General features: G+C 53.4%; 3 protein-coding genes across 3 annotated transcripts; all 3 read left to right on the top strand.

The window, feature by feature from the left end:
- The first annotated feature begins 248 nt into the window (after nucleotides 1-248).
- LOC129119578 (carboxypeptidase A2-like) lies at nucleotides 249-7,267 on the top strand. The gene is made up of 11 exons (XM_054631684.2): nucleotides 249-313; nucleotides 1,484-1,565; nucleotides 2,466-2,600; nucleotides 3,054-3,152; nucleotides 3,607-3,705; nucleotides 3,836-3,937; nucleotides 4,774-4,884; nucleotides 5,214-5,304; nucleotides 5,765-5,964; nucleotides 6,671-6,755; nucleotides 6,985-7,267. The coding sequence occupies exons 1-11, from the start codon at nucleotides 249-251 to the stop codon at nucleotides 7,170-7,172; spliced, it is 1,257 nt and encodes a 418-aa protein (XP_054487659.2). The 3' UTR covers nucleotides 7,173-7,267.
- A 2,540-nt stretch (nucleotides 7,268-9,807) lies between these two features.
- On the top strand, nucleotides 9,808-16,536 carry LOC129119703 (carboxypeptidase A1-like). The gene is made up of 11 exons (XM_054631845.2): nucleotides 9,808-10,196; nucleotides 12,143-12,224; nucleotides 12,625-12,759; nucleotides 12,901-12,999; nucleotides 13,530-13,631; nucleotides 13,904-14,005; nucleotides 14,115-14,225; nucleotides 14,918-15,008; nucleotides 15,151-15,350; nucleotides 15,625-15,709; nucleotides 15,782-16,536. Exons 1-11 carry the CDS (start codon nucleotides 10,132-10,134, stop codon nucleotides 15,967-15,969), a joined length of 1,260 nt encoding a protein of 419 aa, XP_054487820.1. The 5' UTR covers nucleotides 9,808-10,131; the 3' UTR covers nucleotides 15,970-16,536.
- Nucleotides 16,537-16,738: 202 nt separating this feature from the next.
- Nucleotides 16,739-20,094, top strand: LOC129119690 (carboxypeptidase A1-like). Its single transcript, XM_077178014.1, has 10 exons — nucleotides 16,739-16,818; nucleotides 16,962-17,043; nucleotides 17,235-17,552; nucleotides 17,638-17,739; nucleotides 17,818-17,919; nucleotides 18,017-18,127; nucleotides 18,321-18,411; nucleotides 18,699-18,898; nucleotides 19,082-19,166; nucleotides 19,907-20,094. Exons 1-10 carry the CDS (start codon nucleotides 16,754-16,756, stop codon nucleotides 20,092-20,094), a joined length of 1,344 nt encoding a protein of 447 aa, XP_077034129.1. The 5' UTR covers nucleotides 16,739-16,753.
- The last annotated feature ends 533 nt before the right edge of the window (nucleotides 20,095-20,627 follow it).

Here is a 20,627-nt window from a genome sequence, read left to right as displayed (position 1 = left end):
CTGCCCTAAAGGACACTCACATTTTTGTGGTCGGAGCTTTGGGACCGACTCCTCCCCCCCTGGTTTGGATGTGTCAGTGGAAAATATTTTTTTGGAGGTGAAATCAGCCTGCTGGTTGCCTTGAAGGCTCTGATAAATGTGAGAACTTGATCACATGGAGTGATAGGTGCTATCAGATGTGTTTGATCTGAAAAATAAAGCTCGGTATAAATCGCCCCTCGCCAGGCCCAGCTGAACTTGCAGCAAACATGAAGCTGATTTTGATCCTCAGTGCCCTCATCGGGGCTTCCCTGTGCCTGGAAACCTTCGTGGGGTGAGTTCCACTTTTGTGGAAAACCTTTCATTTAGGCCTGGTGTCCTCTTGTTGTTTTTCACTGTCTCACCCTCACAAAATCTGCTCGGGGCACATTTTTTTGGTTTTTGTGACTGATTGTTCTCATTGCTTTGCTGTTGTGGTGTTTGAGGGAACCTTTCTTTGCTTTAGTTTGGGTTTTCTAAGGAGAAGGGTCCAGCTGTGGAGCTGAGATCCTCAATTCCTGCTCATCCAAGGCTTCATTTTGGCTTGAATTGAACCTCACTGCACAAGCAGAGCTGAAAGACCAGAACCTGTCCTCACAGCAGAAAGTTCACCACTTTCCCTTTTTTTCTCCAAGTTTCTTATTTTTCTTTCTTTCTTTCTCTTCTTTCCTTCTTTCTAAGCATTTAAAATCCTGATTTCCAACCAGTAAATTCTGAAGGTTTTTCTTTATGTTGCATTGCAAAAATTATCCCACAAGGTATTTCCTCACAGCCTCACTGACCTTGGAAGTGCCTTAATAATTAAAGGTTATGAAATCCTACTGGATAAATCCTGAGGTGCAGGAAGTGAGCACTAGATTCCAGTTGAGTAAATTTGTGCATGAAGGTTTAAGGATTAAGAATAAAAATTAATATTAAAAATGTCCCAAAACGAGGGGGTTTGTAAAGCCAGGAGGGGCTATTTTTCATTTAATCCTGAACTGAATTGTGGTTATTCCATTCCTCAGCAGCAGAATCCAGTCCTGGGATAAAGCTTTTGGAGAATGTAATTAATGAGGAAAAATGCCTTTAGAGCTGATTTAACTGGGTTCAACAAAGAGATCTTATCCCTCTGCTGGCCAGGGAGAGGATCCTGGTGTAAATGTGGTGTAAATGTGGTGTAAACGAGGTGTAAACGAGTGCTGCTGTTTGCTCTGCTCCCCAAACACTGGATCCTTCCCCAGCTCAACTGGGATATTATTGTCCCACAAAAGTTCCCGATGGATGCAGGACTGATCCCTGTGATTTAAAACTCATCCGCGTTGTCTGGTTTGAGAGGAAGGTGCGGGTGGCTGGTTGGACTCTTGGGTGACACTGATTAAAGGAGCCATGAACACACAATTAACACTGAATTAACGATGCCAGGCACAAACCAGCTCAGCCAGCCCCTTCAGAGGCTGCTTCTGAAAGCACGGATTTATTGCAGGCACCAGGTCCTCCGCGTCAAGACCAAGAATGAGGAGGAGGTCAAGCAGCTGCAGCTTTTGGAGTCGCTGGAGCACCTGGAGGTGGGTCCTGGCCACAGAGGCGTTTGGGATTTGCGTCTCGTTCACAACAGGTCAGGGCGTGAATCTGCATCTCACTGGAAGGTCCCCATCACTCTGGGGCAGCTGCCATCAATAATTTCACTCTCTCAACACTTTAAATTTGACCTGCAAGTTCGAGTACCAGCTCAGTGTTCAGGAGGGCCAGAATTTATATATATATATTTTTTTCCTACTGGGTTTACATAATATTTGAATCGTTAGATCTTAATCTCAGTGTTGAAAAACTTGTTTTTCCAGGGGAATGGCAATATTTTGTCTCCCAGAGTTATGGAAGGCATTTATTAGTTGGTCTACACTGTATTGAAACAGGAAAACACAATGTAAAATTCCAGGTTATTACTCTTATTGCCATTGGTGAGAATTTTTAACATCACTTTTTAAAATCCCTAGCTTAAAAAATATCATATGAATAATTTAGAAATTAAAATTTAGAAAAGTCCTACCAAAGGAGAGATAAAAAGAGAAAGGAAAACAATGGGTTTCATGTTACCTAAGACTGGAATATGGAGAAATGAAAACAATGGGTTTCATATTACCTAAGACTGGAATATGGAGTTTTTCTTGAAATTATTTCTTGTACAAGGGAGAATCATAAAATAGTCATCAGAGACAATTAAAGCTTCCTCTTGTGTGAGTGACCAAAGCCTAGAAGTCAGTGAAAAACCGGCTCAAGCCCTTGGTGTTTGTTATTTTATTGAGTTATCAGAACTGATCCAAGGCTGTGGCGAGGCCCCAGAGAACGGAGCATTCCAGGGCTCCTCTCTGCAGGGACTGGGGGGAAATCAGCGTTTCTAAAACTCTGCAAGAGCTGTTTGCAGGATGCCTTCCCCAGACCAAATCCATTTTCCTTTCCCTCTCCAGCTGGATTTCTGGATCAACCCCTCTGCCCCTGCCCTCCCTGTGGATGTGAGAATCCCTGCTGGCAGTGTCCAGTCAGTGAAAGCCTTCCTGGAGTCCCAGGGCATTGAATATTCCATCCTGATTGAAGACCTGCAGGTGGGCAATGCTACTGGCACCTCTTTCTTACACCTTTTGCAAACACTGATTGACAATTTGGCCTCACTCCTACTTTCCCACATTCTGTTTTCGCTGGGATCCTCCCCTCCTTTTTGTAGGTTGTGGATTATTCCTCAAAGACAATCCATGGATCACTGTAGGTGTTCTCTGAGTGGTGACATCAATAAACTCCACAGGGCTCTTCTGAGGAATTACACGTGGACTTTTGATCCCAGACATGTGGGAATCCCAACAATGAAGTTACTGATCAGTCAGTGAATTCTGCTGAGAGTGGTTATGGATAAAAATCACCCACTTGGGCACTAATCTGACATTTCCTCATGAGCAGTAATCCCCAAAGAGCACCTAAACCAGCATTAACTCACTGCCTTTTCATTTATTTATCTTTTAGCAGTGAAGCAGACACTTCTCACCATTTGAATGTTATTTTAGGATGTTCTGGATAAAGAAAGGCAAGACATGGCCGAGAGTGCCCAAAGGCAGCGCAGCACCGGCAGCTTCGACTTTAGTGCTTACCACACTCTGGATGATGTGAGTACCTCAGGGGAAGAGTATTCTGATTTTTTTCTGGTCTTTTTGCATGCTGTCTTCAATTCAACATCCTATATTAGCATCTAAAATGTCCTTGCAGCTTTTTCTGGCATGTGGGTTTGTTTTTTGCAGCATTAATTTTGTGCTCAGAACAATCAGCCAGCACTGATCAAAATTCCATAAACTCTCCTGCAGACTCTGTCAAAACCCATCCTTCCAAAGAAAGAGACATAAAGGGATCTTGAAACTGGGAAATAAAGAACTAAAAAGAAATAAAGATGTGGCTTCCCCATCCTTGGGAATGTCCAAGCCAGGCTGGAGCAGCCTGGGATAGTGAAAGGTGTCCCTGCCTGTGGCAGGGGGGCAGAATGGGATGGGCTTTCCAACGAATGGTAGAGCACATAAATATTATATTAATGTCCTCATAGATGATGTTCATGGCCCTGCATTTCAGATTAATGCAGAACTGGACCATCTTGCATCCGAGTACAGCTTTGTGGAAAAGATCCAGATCGGGGAATCCTACGAAAAGCGGCCTCTGTACGTGCTGAAGGTACGGCAAATTCCATGGAGTGCATGCAAAGGGAGGAATGACAGCACAGGCCAGAGCAGCCCAGTCTGTTATGGGATGTGCTTGACTGAGAGGTGCCAGAGTCAGTCTGAGATCTGTGTTTGATTCCCAGTTCAGCACCGGAGGCTCCAACCGCCCGGCCATCTGGCTCGACGCCGGCATCCATTCCCGCGAGTGGGTCACGCAGGCCAGCGCGCTGTGGATCGCCAACAAGGTTCTGCAGCTGGGACCCATCTCGGGCCTCTCTGGGCAATGTTTGCTGCTGTTTCAGAGGATTTCACCCCTCCATGTGTTCGGTTAATTCACCTCCCAAAAGCAGCTGGCTCCCTGAGGATGTGGTGGCTGCCTCAACCTGGAATTGGGAGCCTCTGTCCTGTTAGAACAGCTGAGTTTAGGCAGACAGAATGCAGTGGTTCAGGTGAAATTGTTGCACAAATACCCAAAGGCTTTGAGGTTGTATTGCTGCTTTGCTCTGCTCACCCAGAGAAATGCAGTGGGGTTGGTTTCCTTCCACAAAGTGGCCAGACCTCCAGTTCTCTGTAAATGAGGATTTAAATCCTGCTGGAAATGACTGAGCCACCAGTGAAGTCCAAGATCACAGAATAAGCTGAGCTGGAAGGGACCCACCAGGATCATGGAGTCCAACTCCTGGCCTGCACAGAGCCATCCCCAAGGGCCACCCTGTGCCCAAGAGTGTTGTCCAAAAGCTCCTTGGGCTGTGTCAGTGCAGCACAGATGAGAATTCCCAACCTGGCTCTTCCATCTCAGTGTAAGAGCCAGCTTTGGCCTGTCCTCTGGGACAGGGAGGAGGACATTTTGTTATCCTCTTCCATTTTATTCTAAAGACCTCCTGTCTTCATTATAAAATAATAAAACAGATTCACTGCTCACTCCACACGTATACCAAGGAAGAGTTATGGCCCACAGATAACAGATGTTCCTTGTTTCCCTGCCCCAAAACCCAGCCTTTCCTGTGTCCCAAACCATGAGGGGATGAACATCTGGGAAGGAATTACTCTGCTGAGCAGGGTGTGCTCTGTCTCTGCCTAGATTGCCTCTGACTATGGAACAGATGAGTCCATCACCTCCCTGCTGGACAAGATGGATCTTTTCCTGCTGCCGGTCGCCAACCCTGATGGATTTGTGTACACTCACACCTCGGTGGGTCAGCGCTCTGGCTGAGCTCAGTGAGATTCCTGCCTCTTCCGAGGAAATAATAAACATGAGGAAAGGGGGCTCTGAAAGTTTTAATGCTGTGAGAGGAGTTACCTGAGAGTTGGGCAGACAAAGATCCTCATCACTTGTCTAACCCGTCCTAACCCCCTGTAAATACCCAGTTTTAGTAAATACATTTGATTTTTGACCATTGGCCCATCTTGGCAGTCAGAAGTACTCTTGGGATCATGGCTAGGATCAATCCCCCATGGATGGGCAGCAGTTTTGGTGCCAGCACGCAGATTTGCCCCCTTTTGAGCATTTCTCTGTTGTAGAATCGCATGTGGAGGAAAACCCGCTCCAAGAATCCCGGCAGCATCTGCGTCGGAGTCGATCCCAACAGGAACTGGGATGCAGGTTTTGGAGGTAGGGATGAGGCTTCTGGATTCTGGATCCTGTTACACAGAACCAGCAGCTGCCTTTACAAAGGGGATTAATCACCCCAGAGCACAGGGTGAGGCAGCATTGTGGAATCACGGAATCACAGAATGGCTTGGGTTGGAAGGACCCAAAACATTATTTAGTTCCACTCCCTGCCACGGGCAAAGCCACCTTTCATTATCCCAGGTTGTTCCCAGCCCCATCCAACCATAGAATAGCCCCAGGAATGTGGATTCCTGGGTTGCTGGGCAGCCTGTTCCAGGTTGCATCATCTCAAAGTGCATCCCTTGAGCATTCACACTCTATCACTGTTTGAGCATTTATCATCATTTAAGGCCTTGCTTTGGCTGCAGCCCTGTCCTTAGGAAAGCCCAGCTTTGTGGGTCTGCCCTGAGCTCCCAGGAATTCCACTCCTCACGGCTCGGTTCCCTCCTTGCACCACCAGGTCCTGGAGCCAGTAGCAATCCCTGCTCCGACTCCTACCACGGGCCCAGCGCCAACTCCGAGGTGGAGGTGAAATCTGTTGTTGACTTCATCAAGAACCATGGAAACTTCAAGGCCTTCCTGACCCTCCACAGTTATTCCCAGCTCCTGATGTATCCCTATGGATACAAATGCACCAGGCCAGATGATTATGCCGAGCTGGTGAGACAGCAGGACTTGGTTTTACCTTCCTCTCTTCTGTCCAGCTGCCTTTCTGTACTTTCCTTACTCTTCCCTAATGACAGCACCACAGCTGGAATAATATCTCTGAGGCAGTGTGGATCTCACAACCATAATTCCAATGGGAAAGACTCTGGAGGTCTCTGTTCTAACCCTGTGCTGAAAGGGCTTTGGAGCCAGAGCCAATTTCAGTCTGAATTTGGATTGTTTTGATATTTCTAAAGAAGAATTCCACAGCTTTTTCAAGTTCATCCCAAAGTTTCCTTAATCTCATGGGGATTTTTTTTTGTCCTAATACCTAAATGCAGTTCCCCTGTGGCAATTTGTTGCCTTTTCCCCCCTTCACAAAGAACCCAGCTCTGTTTTCCATCCAACCCCCATTACGTAGTTGAAGTGTGCACAAAGTTGACCTTGGAGTATTGGAAGATCCCAAATGCCTTGGGAATTTCCGGTACCTCTTGAGCCTTCCCTTGACAAGCCAGTGAGATAAACACTGGATGAACACTTACAGAACCTGCTGGAAGTTAACTCACCTGCAGTGGCACCTCCCAGAAATGCTGTGGGAGCTGTGGCTGCTGTTGGTGTGAATCACCTCCAAAGCAGTTTGGAGATTTCTGGTGAAATCCCAATGTTGAATCTCAGGAAGTGTGGCTGCTTCCTGACTTTCCCTCCATCTTCTCCCCTGCAGGAATCCCTGGGAAGAGCTGCTGCCAGTTCCATCCGCTCCCTCTATGGCACCACCTTTCAAGTGGGCACCATTTGCAAAACCATCTGTGAGTATTTGGCCACTCAGAGCTTTTGGGGCTGTCCCAGGACACCAATCCCTGTCCTCCCCACAGGATGTGTCCCTGGTGGAAGCCACAGTGCCCCTGTGCAGTGACACCACAGACCTGACTGTTCCCATCCAAACCTCATCCTTGACCCCCAAAATACCAACAGCAGAACAACAGAATTCCACCATTGCTCTGCTCTCCCTCTGGACCATCTCCCTTTCCCTTCCAGACCAAGCCAGTGGAGGCAGCATTGACTGGAGCTACGACAATGGGATCAAATATTCCTTTGCCTTCGAGCTGAGGGACACGGGGCGTTATGGATTCCTGCTGCCTGCCAACCAGATCGTCCCTGCTGCCAAGGAGACCTGGCTGGGCCTGAAGAAAATCATGGAGCACGTGAGGAACAAGTCCTCCTGAGAGCTGGGCTGGGAGTCAGCTCTGCAGCACAGCTCAGAAATCCTCCATGCTGGCTGTTGTGGTAGAAAGGGCTGAATAAACCCCTGTGCATTGCCCACGTGGTGTTTGGCGCGTGTTCCTTGTGTGTGACACATCCCTGAGGAGATTTTGGGACACAGCCCTCCCTGCCCACCACCCAGTGCCAGCCCTGCCATGGCAGGGCCACCTCCCACTGTCCCAGGCTGCTCCAGCCCCAGTGTCCAGCCTGGCCTTGGACATTGCAGGGATGCAGGGGCAGCCCCAGCTGCTCTGGCAATTCCAGCCCAGCCAGGAATTCCTCATTGCCAAGATCCCATCCCTGGCTGCCCTCTGGCACTGGGAGCCATTCCCTGGGTGCTGTCCCTGCAGGCCTTGGCCCCAGTCCCTCTGCAGCTCTCCTGGAGCCCCTTCAGGCCTGCCAGGGGCTCTGAGCTCTCCCTGGAGCCTTCTCCAGGCTGAAGGAGCTGGTGCAGAGGGCCTGGTGTTAACCAGCATAATCCAGGCTATGGAACTAATTAAAGGAATTTAATTTCCCTTAACGAGCCTCAGGACCCTGCCAGGCCCCTGACCACTGTCCTCAAATGTATACCCCCATATATTTGGCTGCCCTTTTCTCCCTCCCACGTGTTCCCAGTGGGCATGGTTGGAGGGAAGATGGAGATGGGAGGACACCTCCCCTGACCCAGCACCCAGTCCCTCAGGAGCCCCTTGTTCCATTTTCATCCTGCAAATTTCTTGGGGATTAAGAGCAAAGAGCTCAGGAGGCCCTGAAGGATCAGAGATTAGCTCTGGCTGCTGCTGCTGTGGTGATTATCGAGTCTAACAGGTTTATCTTGGTGTCTTGTGACCCCCCAGCAGCTGGTGAGTTACTCACCCTCGGGAGGCTGGCAGGAGAGCAAACAGCGCTGATGTGTCCGATAAAACCCTGCGGACTCGGGCTCAGAGCTGTTGGCAGGAAAAGGGGAAGGTGCAGCTGAGGGAAGCAGCCCAAGGGGCTGGGTTTGGGTTAAAAGCAGCTGTTTTGGAAAGCAAACCCATGCTTGGGGCAGCCAGTGCTGCCCTTGTGTCCCTGTCCCCTCTGCTCATGGCCTCATCCAGTGGCACCTGTTTCCCAAACTGACCCAGCTTTCCAAAATCCCATCCTGTGCCCCGTGACTAAAAACCACTGATGGTAAATCCCAGGGCCAGGGCACACAGCTGGCTCTTGGGCCTGGATGAGCTCTTGTCTTCAGAACAGGATCTGCAGAGCCCGAGGAGCCTCGGCTGGGAGTGTGGAACTGTGGCCTTGTCCTGGTGTGGAAGCTCATTCCAACCCTCCAGGGCTCGAGGCCCTGTCCCTCCTCCCTAAGTGCCTGGTGTGAGGAGAGCTCATCCAGGTCTGGAACCCTGACTCCAGAGAGATCTGGAGCCAGAGCAGTGGATGCCATCCAGAGGAGCAGGAGAGTGTGTGCCATGGTGGGGCAAGGAGGGAGATGGGCTGGAGATGACACAGGTCTGGGGTGGGGGGACCTAACAGGGACATTCCCATCCCAAGGAAGGAGGGTATTGAGGAAACAGCCAAGCTCTTCACCACAGAGAGTGATGGGAGAGACAGCAGCCCCAGCTGGAATGAGGGAGAGCCAGGAGGGACATCAGGGAATGCTTTTCACCAGGAGGAGAAGCAGCAGGACCAGGTGCCAGCGGGGTCATGCAGCCTCCATCTCTGGAGGACTCCAAGATCCAACGAGGAGGGCCCTGGTGGCTCCCCAGAGCTGACCATGCCCCACCCAGGCATTGGACACAGACCTGCCATGGTCCCTTCCCACCTCAAGCACCCCATGATCCTGGAAGCCCCTCAGCAACAGCACCAGTTCTGCATCACAAAGCCCCAAGAGACCCCAGCACCTTCCCACGGCACCTCCTGCTTCCGGTGCAGCCAGAACCCCCTGGATTCAATGGAGAAAACCATGGTCAGAGGATGTCAGCTGTAAAAACCTGCCCTGGGAGGTGCCTGCCAGCCTGGGAACACAGCCCAGGAACCAGGAGCATCCCTGACAAGCACGGTGGGAGCTCAGGGGCAGCGCAGATAAGGCCCAACAAAGGCCCTGCTGTAACCTGCAGAACAAAGACTCTGCTTTACCTGGGGAACAAAGACACCTCTGACAAAGTGACCTCCTGGGATAGCCCCACTCAGTGACAGCTGCTCACAGCCACTGCTTACACTGAAAACAGAAAAATAATTCATTTTCTACCCAAAAATGAGCCTTTCTGTCTGAACATTACCCCAGGTGAATGTCCTTGTGCACCTCTGAGCTCCACGACTTCCATCCGCTTTGAAGTGAGATTTCATCCACCACCAAGTGACCCCACTCCTGGGAATGGTTTGATGAATAATTTCAATAATATATTTTACATTCTACCTATCTATCTATCTATCTATCTACATGTATGCATAAACTAATTAATCATAAATAAATCTACGTTTAAATGCTTGCTTTTCCTGCAAGTAACTTTGTAGTAGCTTGTCATTACACATGCATTACTAATCATAATTATGATTGACTTACTCATAGCAATGTGTAATGAAGAAATCCATGGAAACAAAGAGGTGTTTCCTTGTGGTTTTGGGGTTCCTGTGGCCACGCCATCCCCACTGTCCCACGCCCGTGGGTTGGGAGCCGCCCGTGCCCACGGCAGCTCGGGGCTGGGAGCAGGGACACTCATCCAGGACCCACTCACCGAGGGAGACGTTATCAGATCCTCCCTAATTTGGCTGCTCTTGTGTTGACTTTGCCAAATAAAGCAAACATTTGGGCTCTGGGAGCCCTTCCTGCCTGCTCTGTTTGTCGCTGCCGACGCCGCGGGGGCGGCGGATGCGGCCCCGGTGAGGAGCTCCGGGAGGGACCCCGACCACCGAGGGGGTTCTGTCTGTGCTGGGGGCTGTGCCCTGCTCCCACCCACCATGGAGACCCTCCTGGTCTTCCTGGCCCTCCTGGGGGTCAGCAGCACTGAGCAGCTCTTCGTGGGGTGAGTCCTGCTGGGGCAGGGGGCGGTGGGACACCATGGCTGGGATGGGGACGGCCCGTCCCCACCACTGTCCCTCAGGGTCAGCCTGAAGGGTGGCATCCCAAAGGATGGAAATCCAACAGGGCTTTTGCCAACTGGGAAAGGTTTGGTTTCACCCCAGGGCTGGAGGGAGGTTTGGAGCAGGTAGAAATTAGGGAATGCTGAAGCCTGAGGGCATCGCTCCAAGCTTTGCCAGGGTGTGGAATCCCAGAGGATCAGGGATGATGTGTAGGGCTCAAAGACAATGGCTGTGGAGCCATGCAAGGATTGTTGGGAATAACAGCCAAGGATTGTTGGGAATAACAGCCAAGGATTGCTGGGAATAACAGCCAAGGATTGTTGGGAATAACAGCCAAGGATTGTTGGGAATAAAAACCAAGGATTGCTGGGAATAACAGCCAAGGATTGCTGGGAATAACAGCCAAGGACTGTTGGGAATAACCAAGGATTGCTGGGAATAACAGCCAAGGATTACTGGGAATAACAGCCAAGGATTTCTGGGAATAACAGCCAAGGATTGCTGGGAATAACAGCAAAGGATTGCTGGGAATAACAGCCAAGGATTGTTGGGAATAACAGCCAAGGATTGCTGGGAATAACAGCCAAGGATTACTGGGAATAACCAAGGATTCCTGGGAATAACACCATGGGAAAGAACAAGATGTGGCTGGAAAAGGGACCCTGGGGAGGGAGGGCAGCACTTTTCCAGGATGAGTGTCCTGGTTGCAGCTCCTGCAGTTAAGAACAGCACCAGTGCAGGAATGAGGGTGAGAAGGGGGCATGGAATATAGGGGGGAGGTCAGGACAACCCAAAACTCCCAAAGCTTCCAGAAAGGTCTGAATGAATGGACTGGCAATGAGAACTAATTTGTAGAGAAAGTGGGAATTCCGTGTTGGGAGTAGGGAAAATTTATCCATTAAAAGTACCCCCAGGGACATCCCACCAGCTGGACTGACACTGGAGCCAGAGCTGTGCCAGGGGGGTTTAGGCTGGATAGCAGGAAAGGCTCCTGATCCAGAGCGTGCTGGCACTGCTCAGGCTCCCCAGGCAATGGTCACATTCCCAAGGCTGCCAGAGCTCCAGGAGCCTTTGGACAACGCTCTCAAGGACAGGCTGGGATTGTTGGGGTGTCTGGGCAGAGCCTGGAGTGGGATTTGATCCTTGTGGGCCCCTTCCAGCTCAGGATATTCTGTGATGTGGCTGACCCACCTTCCTCCCTGCTTTCCTTCCTCCTGGGACACAATGAGGGGTTGAGGGATCCATCCAGGATCCCATCACTCTCCTCCAGGCAGGGGTGGCTGTGAGCCAAGACTGTCCAGGGAATGTCAGGGCTGCTCCCTGATTTTGGAAAAATCACAAGGATTTAATGCCTGCCTGAGTTCCCCAGGCACAGAATGGAAATTGTGGTCACCCTGGGGAGCTGGTTAAACTGAAAAATGGGAGTTAAGAGGATGAGAAGGACGAAAGGGAAAAGGTGAAGGAATTTTGTGCCATTCTGGGAGCAGCTTTAAGCACTGCCCAGCAGGAGAGGTTGGAGGTAGAGGATTGATCCGAGATGAGACAACCTCTGTCCCACAGAACATTTCCTCCTCTCCAGGGGCTGTGCCTGTCCTTGGGAAGCCCAGCCAGGCTGGACTGGGACCTCTGCTGGGGAATACATCCATAGACATAGAACATACCCATGGGAGATATTCCCCATCATCTTGGGAGCTGATCAAACAAGGCTGGAGTTCATCTTAGACCCCCAGCACTTGCCCTTTTCCCATCATGGCTGCTCTGAACATGCATTTTTTCCTCTCACCACCACCAACTGATGCATTTTCCAACCCTCCGAGCTGGTGTGGAGCTTCCCCAGCCTCCCCCCAGGCCAGAGTCCCCTCCCTGTGACCCCTCTGCCTCCCTGCAGGGACCAGGTCCTGCGTGTCACGGCCAGGAAGGAGGAGCACATCACCCTGCTCAGGGTGCTGGGCGAGCAGGAGGAGCTGCAGGTGAGCTCCGAGGGGTCCTGGGCACCCCCTGGTCACAGACCCAGGTGAATCCAGGGCTCCCTCCTTCTTTTGCCATCCCATCCTTTCCCCCCCATTTTGGAGATGTACAATTTAGAACCATATAAATGTGAATTTAACCTGGGGTTCCTTGAGCTCAGAGCTCCTGTTTTGTATGAACTGGGAACATCCCACAAATACTCACTCAAACAACTTGGGCTGGAACATTTTTGTAAATCCCTATCCAGACATCCATCCGTGGCCCAAAATTTGCCCAAAAACCTTTTTAAATCCTTCATGGAACTTCCTGTGAGACCCCTGGAGGTGCTGGGGAGCTCAGTGGATGAGCACCAGCACAGGATGGGGCTGAGTTCTCCCTTTCAGCTCAACTTCCTCTTCCCAGGTGGATTTTTGGCGTCACCCCAACAGCCTTGGCCACCCCGTGGACCTGCGGGTGCCCTTCCCCAGCCTCCAAGGAGTCAAAAAATTCCTGGTGTCCCATAATTTTTCCTACAGCATCATGATCGAGGACGTGCAGGTAATGGCTATGACAGGAACAGGATGAGCTCCTGCAGCTCAGCCCTGAGAGAAAGCCCAAAAGCTGGAAATCAAGAAGAAAAATCCAACCCCCTCCTCCTTCCAGCCTTTTTGATCTTGGGGTTTTTTGCCTCCTAACCAGGAATTATTGGATGAAGAAAAGGAAAGCATGAGGAGGTCTAGGAGGGTAAAGAGAAGCTCCAGGATGTTTGATTTCGCCTCCTACCACACCATAGATGAGGTACCTTTCTCTGCAGAGCATTGGCTTTGTCCTGCTGGGGTCACATCCGTGTGGTGAAGGTCGTGGTGAGTTCTTGGTGACAGGTGAGACCTCCCTGGGACACGTTTCTCCTCCTTGCTGGAGCTTTCAGCTGAGATGGGAGACTGGGAAACCTCCCACATCCAGCGTGGCCACTCCTGGAACCTCCCACCCTGTGGAAGACATTTTCAGCTTCACTTTGGGGGTGCTTGGAGCCCAGTTTGAGACTGGTGGGAGCTGTGGTGGTGTTGGGGGGGGGGGGGGGGGGGGGGGTGTCTTAGAACTTTTCCCCTCACCATTCATTCTACTTTTCCAAAAATGTTGTGAGGTGCCTTTCCCTGCTCACACAGAGCCCCAGGCACCTCATGTTCTCCAGGGGAGTCCCAGGTCTCCAGGGAAGCAGCAGATCTTCCCCAGGGAAGCTCTGCTTGTTGCATCTGGTGCTGGACAGCCTCAAAAGCAAAAGGTGAGCACCAGGCTGAGCCTCCTGAGCCAGCAGCTCCTCCTTGCAGATCTATGAGTGGATGGATGTCCTGGTGGAGGAGCATCCCAGCCTGGTCAGCAAGGTCCAGATGGGGCAGAGCTACGAGCAGCGGCCTCTGTACGTGCTGAAGGTGGGTCCTGGGGCAGCCTGGCCTGAAAATGCCCCTCAGGGTGAGAGGCTGTGCCAGGGCAGCCTCAGGCTGCAATCAGCAGCAATTTCCCCATGGAAAGGGCTCAGGCTGCCCAGGGAGCTTTGGAGTGCCCAGCCCTGGAGGTGTCTGAGGAACTCCTGCAGGTGGCACTCAGGGCTCCGGGCTGGGCACAAGGTGGGCACGGGGCACAGGGTGGATTCCATGATCCTGGAGGGTTTTTCCAGCCTCAGTGATCCCACGGTCCCGCACAGTTCAGCACCGGGGGATCGAACCGCCCGGCCATCTGGCTGGACACCGGCATCCACGCGCGGGAATGGATCACCCAAGCCACCGGTGTCTGGACAGCCAACAAGGTCACCTTGGGATCACCTGGGGCGTGGGACCCCTATTCTCACCCCACATCTGTCCCACCCCTCATCTCCGAGGGGCACCGGGGCAGCTCCCGCTCCTCTCCATGCACAGATCGCCAAGGAATACGGGCAGGACCCCTCTGTCACGGCCATCCTGGACAGCATGGACATCTTCCTGGAGATTGTCACCAACCCCGATGGCTTTGCCTTCACCCACAGCTCCGTGAGTGCGGGGACACCACGGGGGGATCTTGTCCCAGCGCTGTCCCCAGCCACAGCTGTCCGTGGGTTTTGGGTGGGGAGGGATGTTCCTCCATGCAGGGCGGTGAGTGGAGATCCCTGGAGATGCTTGGGCAGGGATTGGGATTCACATCCCTGTTCCCTGAGTGGAGATCCCTGGAGATGCTTGGGCAGGGACTGGGATTCACATCCCTGTTCTCTGAGTGGAGATCCCTGGAGATGCTTGGGCAGGGATTGGGATTCACATCCCTGTTCTCTGAGTGGAGATCCCTGGAGATGCTTGGGCAGGGACTGGGATTCACATCCCTGTTCTCTGAGTGGAGATCCCTGGAGATGCTTGGGCAGGAATTGGGATTCACATCCCTGTTCTGAGTGGAGATCCCTGGAGATGCTTGGGCAGGTTCTGGGATTCACATCCCTGTTCTGAGTGGAGATCCCTGGAGATGCTTGGGCAGGGATTGGGATTCACATCCCTGTTCTCTGAGTGGAGATCCCTGGAGATGCTTGGGCAGGTTCTGGGATTCACATCCCTGTTCTCTGAGTGGAGATCCCTGGAGATGCTTGGGCAGGGATTGGGATTCACATCCCTGTTCTCTGAGTGGAGATCCCTGGAGATGCTTGGGCAGGGACTGGGATTCACATCCCTGTTCCAGTGTCCTCTCCGTGTGCTCCTAGAACCGCCTGTGGCGCAAGACCAGGTCCATCAACGCTGGATCCCGCTGCGTGGGAGTGGATCCCAACAGGAATTGGGATGCTGGGTTTGGAGGTGAGACCTTGGCCACCAGGTCCCCACGCCAGGCATTGTTTGTGCCTCAAAACATCAAAACTTTCTGCTAGAGTGGAGAAAGGCAGGGATGGAAGCCCTTCCTGAGGGATCCTCTCTGGGTCTCCTCCTCCCCCTGCTCCAGGTGCTGGCTCCAGCAGCAATCCCTGCTCTGAGGTCTATCATGGCCCTCATCCCCACTCCGAGAGGGAAGTGAGAGCCATCGTGGATTTCATCCGCGCCCACGGGAACGTCAAATCCGTCATCTCCATCCACAGCTACTCCCAGATGCTGCTCTTCCCCTACGGATACAGGAGGGCGCCCGCGCCCGACCACCAGGAAATGGTGAGGTGGCCCCAAAACGTGGGGCTGGGACCACCTGGCAAAGTCAGGCACAGCATCCCAGGAGCTCCCCTGCTCCTCTCATTAGATGCAACCCGAATATCAAACCCCAGCACCTGGGTTCTGGAGGAGGGTGGTTGTGAGATGCACCTCAATCATCAAAAATTAAAGGTTTTTGGGAAAACTTACAGCAGAAGGGATGGGGAATGATGGGCTTTAGATCCCCCTGCCCTGTGGGATCCACCAGATCCCACCACTTTTGGTGGTTCCTTTGCAGAATGAACTGGCCAAGAAGGCCGTGAGCGACTTGGCCGCCGTGTTTGGGACAAAATACAGCTACGGCAGCATCGCCAACACCATCTGTGAGTGTCCCTCCCTCATCCTGCAGCAAATCCCTCGGGAACGGGCTCCCACCTGGGCTCCTCTCCCTGCAGACATGGCAGGAGGCACCACCATCGACTGGGCCTATGACAACGGGGTGAAATATTCCTTCACCTTGGAGCTGAGGGACTCGGGGCGCTACGGATTCCTCCTGCCCAGCTCGCAGATCGTCCCCACTGCCACCGAGACGTGGCCGGCGCTCCTGGACATCATGGTCCACGTCCTGGAGCATCCCTACTGACCCCAGCACCTCCCCCAGCATTCCCTCCTCTCAATAAATCCTCATGGACATTCAGTGCTTTCAGGCACCCTCGCTTTTTTCATGCTAATCTCCAAAGAAAGGCTGGAAAAGGACTCCCAGTCCTGCAGGTGTTGATTTTCCCCTTGTGACTTTGGCTCAACGTCCCCATCCTCCAGAGCCAACAGCCAGCATGGGAGAAGATGGGGGTTTTTTGGGCAAGCGACCCCAAATTTGTGGGGTTTTGAGCAGCTTTGCTCCATCATCCCTTCCCAGAGGGCTACAAGGAGGGACATGGGGTACCCTCAGGGTATTTGCTGTTTATTTTTGGCTACTGGGACAACTGTCACCTGCTCTGACCTCTGTCCTGAGCCAAGCTTTACACCGCTTTCCTCAGCCAAATTTTAAACCAGTTTCCCCACCGCTGTGGTGGGGAGGATGCAGCTCACCAAGCCCCAAGTGAAAATCTGCATTTTGTGCATTCTCAACCCAAATTGATCCTTTCCTGCCCCTCAGCTGGTGCTGGAGGCTGTGGGATTTTGGCACCTCCCGGTCTCATCTTGCTGGCAGCTGACTCACCAGGGCCCCAGCCGGTTCCTGGGACAGGTTTGGCCAGGAGTGCCTGCATGGGGACAGCAGGGCCTGACCTTGGCTGGTGGCAGCCACAGCCTTCCCAGGGCCCTGGGAAAAGGGACAGCTGGAGGGGCTGGGCTGGGGCTAGCATCCCATAGGATATAAGAGGCCCCAGGGCACTGCTGGGATGTGAGACCGGCTGTCCCTGCTGACCATGAGGCTCCCCGTGCTCCTGGCTGCCCTGGTGGCAGTGGCCACCTGCACCGAGACCTTCTTTGGGTAGGGGGGCCAGGATGGGGAGGGTGGGGCAGGCCAAAGGCTCAGGGGAAATCCCTGGAATGGGGGGGTGGATAGGTGGGGTTAGGTCAGACCAATGGGGCCGGAGCTTGTCCCACACCCCTCAGCACCCCCTGACCCCACAGGCACCAGGTGCTGCGTGTCGTCCCCCAGAGCAATGAGGAGCTGCAGAAGGTGCAGGAGCTGCAGGACCTGGAGCACCTGCAGGTACTGGGTGTGGAGGTGCATTCTGGGGACACCCCCAGCCCACGGCCTTCGTTTTACACCCCATAAGCAAAGCAAGGATGTGGCTGGATGTGGGATTATGGGAACCAAGAGGTGAAAAGCAAGACAGGCTGGTGCTGGGGGTGCACCCCAAGGCAGGATCTCACCCCTTATGTCCCTTTTTCCCCCTGCAGCTGGATTTCTGGCTGGCTCCCCGCAGGCTGGGACTGCCCGTGGACATCCGCGTGCCCTTCCGCAGCCTGCAGGCGGTCAAAGCCCACCTGGAGGCCAGTGGGGTCTCCTATTCCATCATGATTGAGGACGTGCAGGTCAGCAGTGCTGCAGGGGAGGCAGGGGAGAGGTGGGATCCCATCAGTGGGAATGGGGCTCATCCCAGCCCTGTCCTACAGGCCCTGCTGGATGAAGAGCAGACGGAGATGCTCCGCAGCAGCCGCCAGCGGTCGGTCGACACCACCACCTTCAACTACGAGGCCTACCATACCATAGATGAGGTAGGAAGGCACAAGATTTGGGGCATTTTGGGGGGAAAAGTTTGCTCTTGGGCAGGGGAGTGAGCCCCACATCTCTCATTCCCAGATCTACAATTTCATGGACATGCTGGTGGCCGAGAACCCCAACCTGGTGAGCAAGCTGGAGATCGGCCGCTCGACCGAGAACCGTCCCCTCTACGTGCTCAAGGTGAGGATTTGGGGATCGTGATCCAGAGGGGAAAGTGGTGACAGGGACAAAGCCAACCCCCCCTCTCTGCTCTCCCAGTTCAGCACAGGGGGCACGAACCGCCCGGCCATCTGGATCGACACCGGGATCCACTCCCGCGAGTGGGTGACACAGGCCAGCGGCGTCTGGTTTGCCAAGAAGGTACTGACACATCCCAGGAGGGTCCCCAGGAGCTCTGGGGTCCAGGCTGGTGATCCCACAGGGAGGACAGGGAGCCCCAACCCTCCCTCCTCTCTAGATTGTCCAGGATCACGCCAATAACGAAGGTGTGGCCTCCATCCTGGAGACGATGGACATCTTCCTGGAGATTGTCACCAACCCCGATGGCTTTGCCTACACTCACACCAAGGTACTGCCCCGGGTCCCCTCTCCCTGCATCCCACAGCTGCTCTGGATGGGGCTGGGGAGCATTTGGGGGGGGGTTGCACATCCCTGAGAGGGCAAAGCCTCCTCACCCACATTTCCATGGGATGGGAAGGAGCCCACCACAAGCTGTGGAGCCCCAGCCCTGGGCACCTGCTGAGGTGGCTCTGCCCTCCCAGAACCGCATGTGGCGCAAGACCAGGTCCAGGCACGCGGGCGCCATCTGCGTCGGAGTGGACCCCAACCGCAACTGGGACGCCGGTTTTGGAGGTCAGAGCTGCCCCCTTGCCCCTGTGGAGCGCTGCCACTCTCCAGCTGGAGGCTCCAAAGCTGTTTCTGGCTCAAAGATCCATTGATGTCCCCTGGGGAAGAGGTGGGATTTGCTCTCCTGGTTTGATGTCCCCCAGTGACAAATGAAAGTCACCACACAAATCTCTAGGAGGAGATGCCCCAGGAGCATCCCTTGATCACCACCAAGGAGCTGAGGGGTGGGAGAACCTCTTGGGCTTGGAATCCCCCAAATCCCCACCGTGTTCTCACCATCCTCTTCTCCGCAGATGCCGGAGCCAGCGGGAACTCCTGCTCAGAGACGTACCACGGACCCTACCCCAACTCGGAGCCCGAGGTGAAATCCATCGTGGACTTTGTCAAGAGCCATGGCAACATCAAGGCTTTTGTCTCCATCCACAGCTATTCCCAGCTCCTGCTCTATCCCTATGGCTACACTGAGACCCCGGCGCCAGATGAGCAGGAACTGGTGAGGCCCAAGTGCCTTGAGGGGCTGGGATGGGGTGGAGCTCTTCTGCTGCTCCAAGGAGGAGCCACCTCTGTCCTGCATCCCTTGGGAAGCTGGGAGGAGCTTTGCTGCACCCAGAAAAAAGCTGTACCCACAGTTTTTTCCCTTCTTTGGCTCATCTTTCCCCCTTCCCTGTATTCCCAGCACGAGCTTTCTGCCAAGGCCGTGGCAGCTCTGTCCTCCCTGTATGGCACCAAGTTCAAGTATGGCAGCATCATCACCACCATCTGTAAGTGCTGGGGCAGCCCCAAAACCCGCAAATCCCAAAACCATTCCTCACACCGGCCACATATCCCACGGGATTCCTGTACTGTTATAGTGTGGTTTTATACTTTGTAATATTTTGTAATAATTTTGGTTTTGTATCCCCGTATTTTTCCCAAGTGGTTTACCCCAGATTGCAACCCCCTCCCTTTACCTGTGTAATCCCTTTGCTGAGATCATCCCCAAACCCCCATCCTGGCTGTCTGTCAGTCACTCAGCATCCCATCCCCTTTACCTGGAAGTTTCAGTCCAGGATGTCGAGTGATGAGCCAGAGGCCAGGGCTCAGCCCCCAAGTATGACCCCATATGCTGTCCTAAATGTCTATCCCCAGTACCCATCCCTCAGGGTCACTTCTTGGTCAGTAAAATGTTATCTACTTTGGGTTTCCAGCTCCCTTTGAATGTAACCTTGGCACATCTCCTGGGGCTCTTGGCAGGAGCCCCTGAGGTGTAGGGAACTCCTAGAATAAAACCTTGGATTAACCCCTGCTAAGAGTGGGCCCTTTCTCTTCTACCCATGTCTCTGGTGTCTCTCCTGCTGCAAAGCTGACCAGCCCGGCTGCCCTCAGTACCCTCAGGGCTAGTGAGAGAGTGTCCCCTGCTGTCTGCCAACCCAGGGCTCCTGAGAGGCTCCCAGGAAGACAGAGACACTGTACAAAGCCATCAAGGCTCTGAATCCCCCCTCCCCATTTTTTCCTCCCCCAGACAGAGCCAGCGGATCGACCGTGGACTGGACCTACAACCAGGGGATCAAATATTCCTTCACCTTCGAGCTGCGGGACACGGGGCGTTATGGATTCCTGCTGCCCGCCAACCAGATCGTCCCCACCGCCCAGGAGACCTGGCTGGCACTGAAGGTCATCATGGAGCACGCCAGGGACAACAGCTACTGAGCTGGGATCAGGCTGCAGCAGCTGCAGAGAGGGGAGAAGGCAATCGGTAAATAAATGCAAAGAAGGATGAGAAAAGCTTGTGGTTGTTTTCCCTTTTTCCCAAACTGGGTGGAAAAGCCCTCCTGGAGTTGGAGTTGGTGCCAGCACAAACAGGGTGTGCTGGGTCATGGCCCGGAAAAGGAATTGATTGAAAGGGCATGAAAATAGCAGGAACAAAAAGGAAGGAAGGAAGGAAGGTGGTGGTTTTCCCTTTGATGTGGCAGAGGATGGGAAGGGAATCGGGACATGAGGCCAGCAGGATTTACTGGGGCTCCAGGAGAGCTGCAGAGGGGCTGGGGCCAAGGCCTGCAGGGACAGCACCCAGGGAATGGCTCCCAGTGCCAGAGGGCAGCCAGGGATGGGATCTTGGCAATGAGGAATTCCTGGCTGGGCTGGGATTGCCAGAGCAGCTGGGGCTGCCCCTGCATCCCTGCATGTCCAAGGCCAGGCTGGACAGGGCTTGGAACACCCTGGGACAGTGGGAGGTGTCCAGG

This window comes from Agelaius phoeniceus, chromosome 5 (genome assembly GCF_051311805.1).
Source record: "Agelaius phoeniceus isolate bAgePho1 chromosome 5, bAgePho1.hap1, whole genome shotgun sequence".
Lineage (NCBI taxonomy): Eukaryota > Metazoa > Chordata > Aves > Passeriformes > Icteridae > Agelaius > Agelaius phoeniceus.
This window is presented reverse-complemented; position numbering and strand designations above follow the sequence as displayed.

What these genes read in the sequence shown, in the direction of transcription:
- LOC129119578 (XM_054631684.2), top strand. Translation starts at nt 249, where the DNA reads ATGAAGCTGATTTTGATCCTCAGTGCCCTCATCGGGGCTTCCCTGTGC. An exon ending in GGCCTCTGTACGTGCTGAAG is followed by an intron (nt 3,706 to 3,835) that starts GTACGGCAAATT and finishes TTTGATTCCCAG; the next exon opens with TTCAGCACCGGAGGCTCCAA. An exon ending in CTGGGATGCAGGTTTTGGAG is followed by an intron (nt 5,305 to 5,764) that starts GTAGGGATGAGG and finishes TTGCACCACCAG; the next exon opens with GTCCTGGAGCCAGTAGCAAT.
- LOC129119703 (XM_054631845.2), top strand. Translation starts at nt 10,132, where the DNA reads ATGGAGACCCTCCTGGTCTTCCTGGCCCTCCTGGGGGTCAGCAGCACT. An exon ending in ACTGAGCAGCTCTTCGTGGG is followed by an intron (nt 10,197 to 12,142) that starts GTGAGTCCTGCT and finishes GCCTCCCTGCAG; the next exon opens with GGACCAGGTCCTGCGTGTCA. An exon ending in CCTACCACACCATAGATGAG is followed by an intron (nt 13,000 to 13,529) that starts GTACCTTTCTCT and finishes TCCTCCTTGCAG; the next exon opens with ATCTATGAGTGGATGGATGT.
- LOC129119690 (XM_077178014.1), top strand. Translation starts at nt 16,754, where the DNA reads ATGAGGCTCCCCGTGCTCCTGGCTGCCCTGGTGGCAGTGGCCACCTGC. An exon ending in CTGGGACGCCGGTTTTGGAG is followed by an intron (nt 18,412 to 18,698) that starts GTCAGAGCTGCC and finishes TCTTCTCCGCAG; the next exon opens with ATGCCGGAGCCAGCGGGAAC. An exon ending in CAGCATCATCACCACCATCT is followed by an intron (nt 19,167 to 19,906) that starts GTAAGTGCTGGG and finishes TTCCTCCCCCAG; the next exon opens with ACAGAGCCAGCGGATCGACC.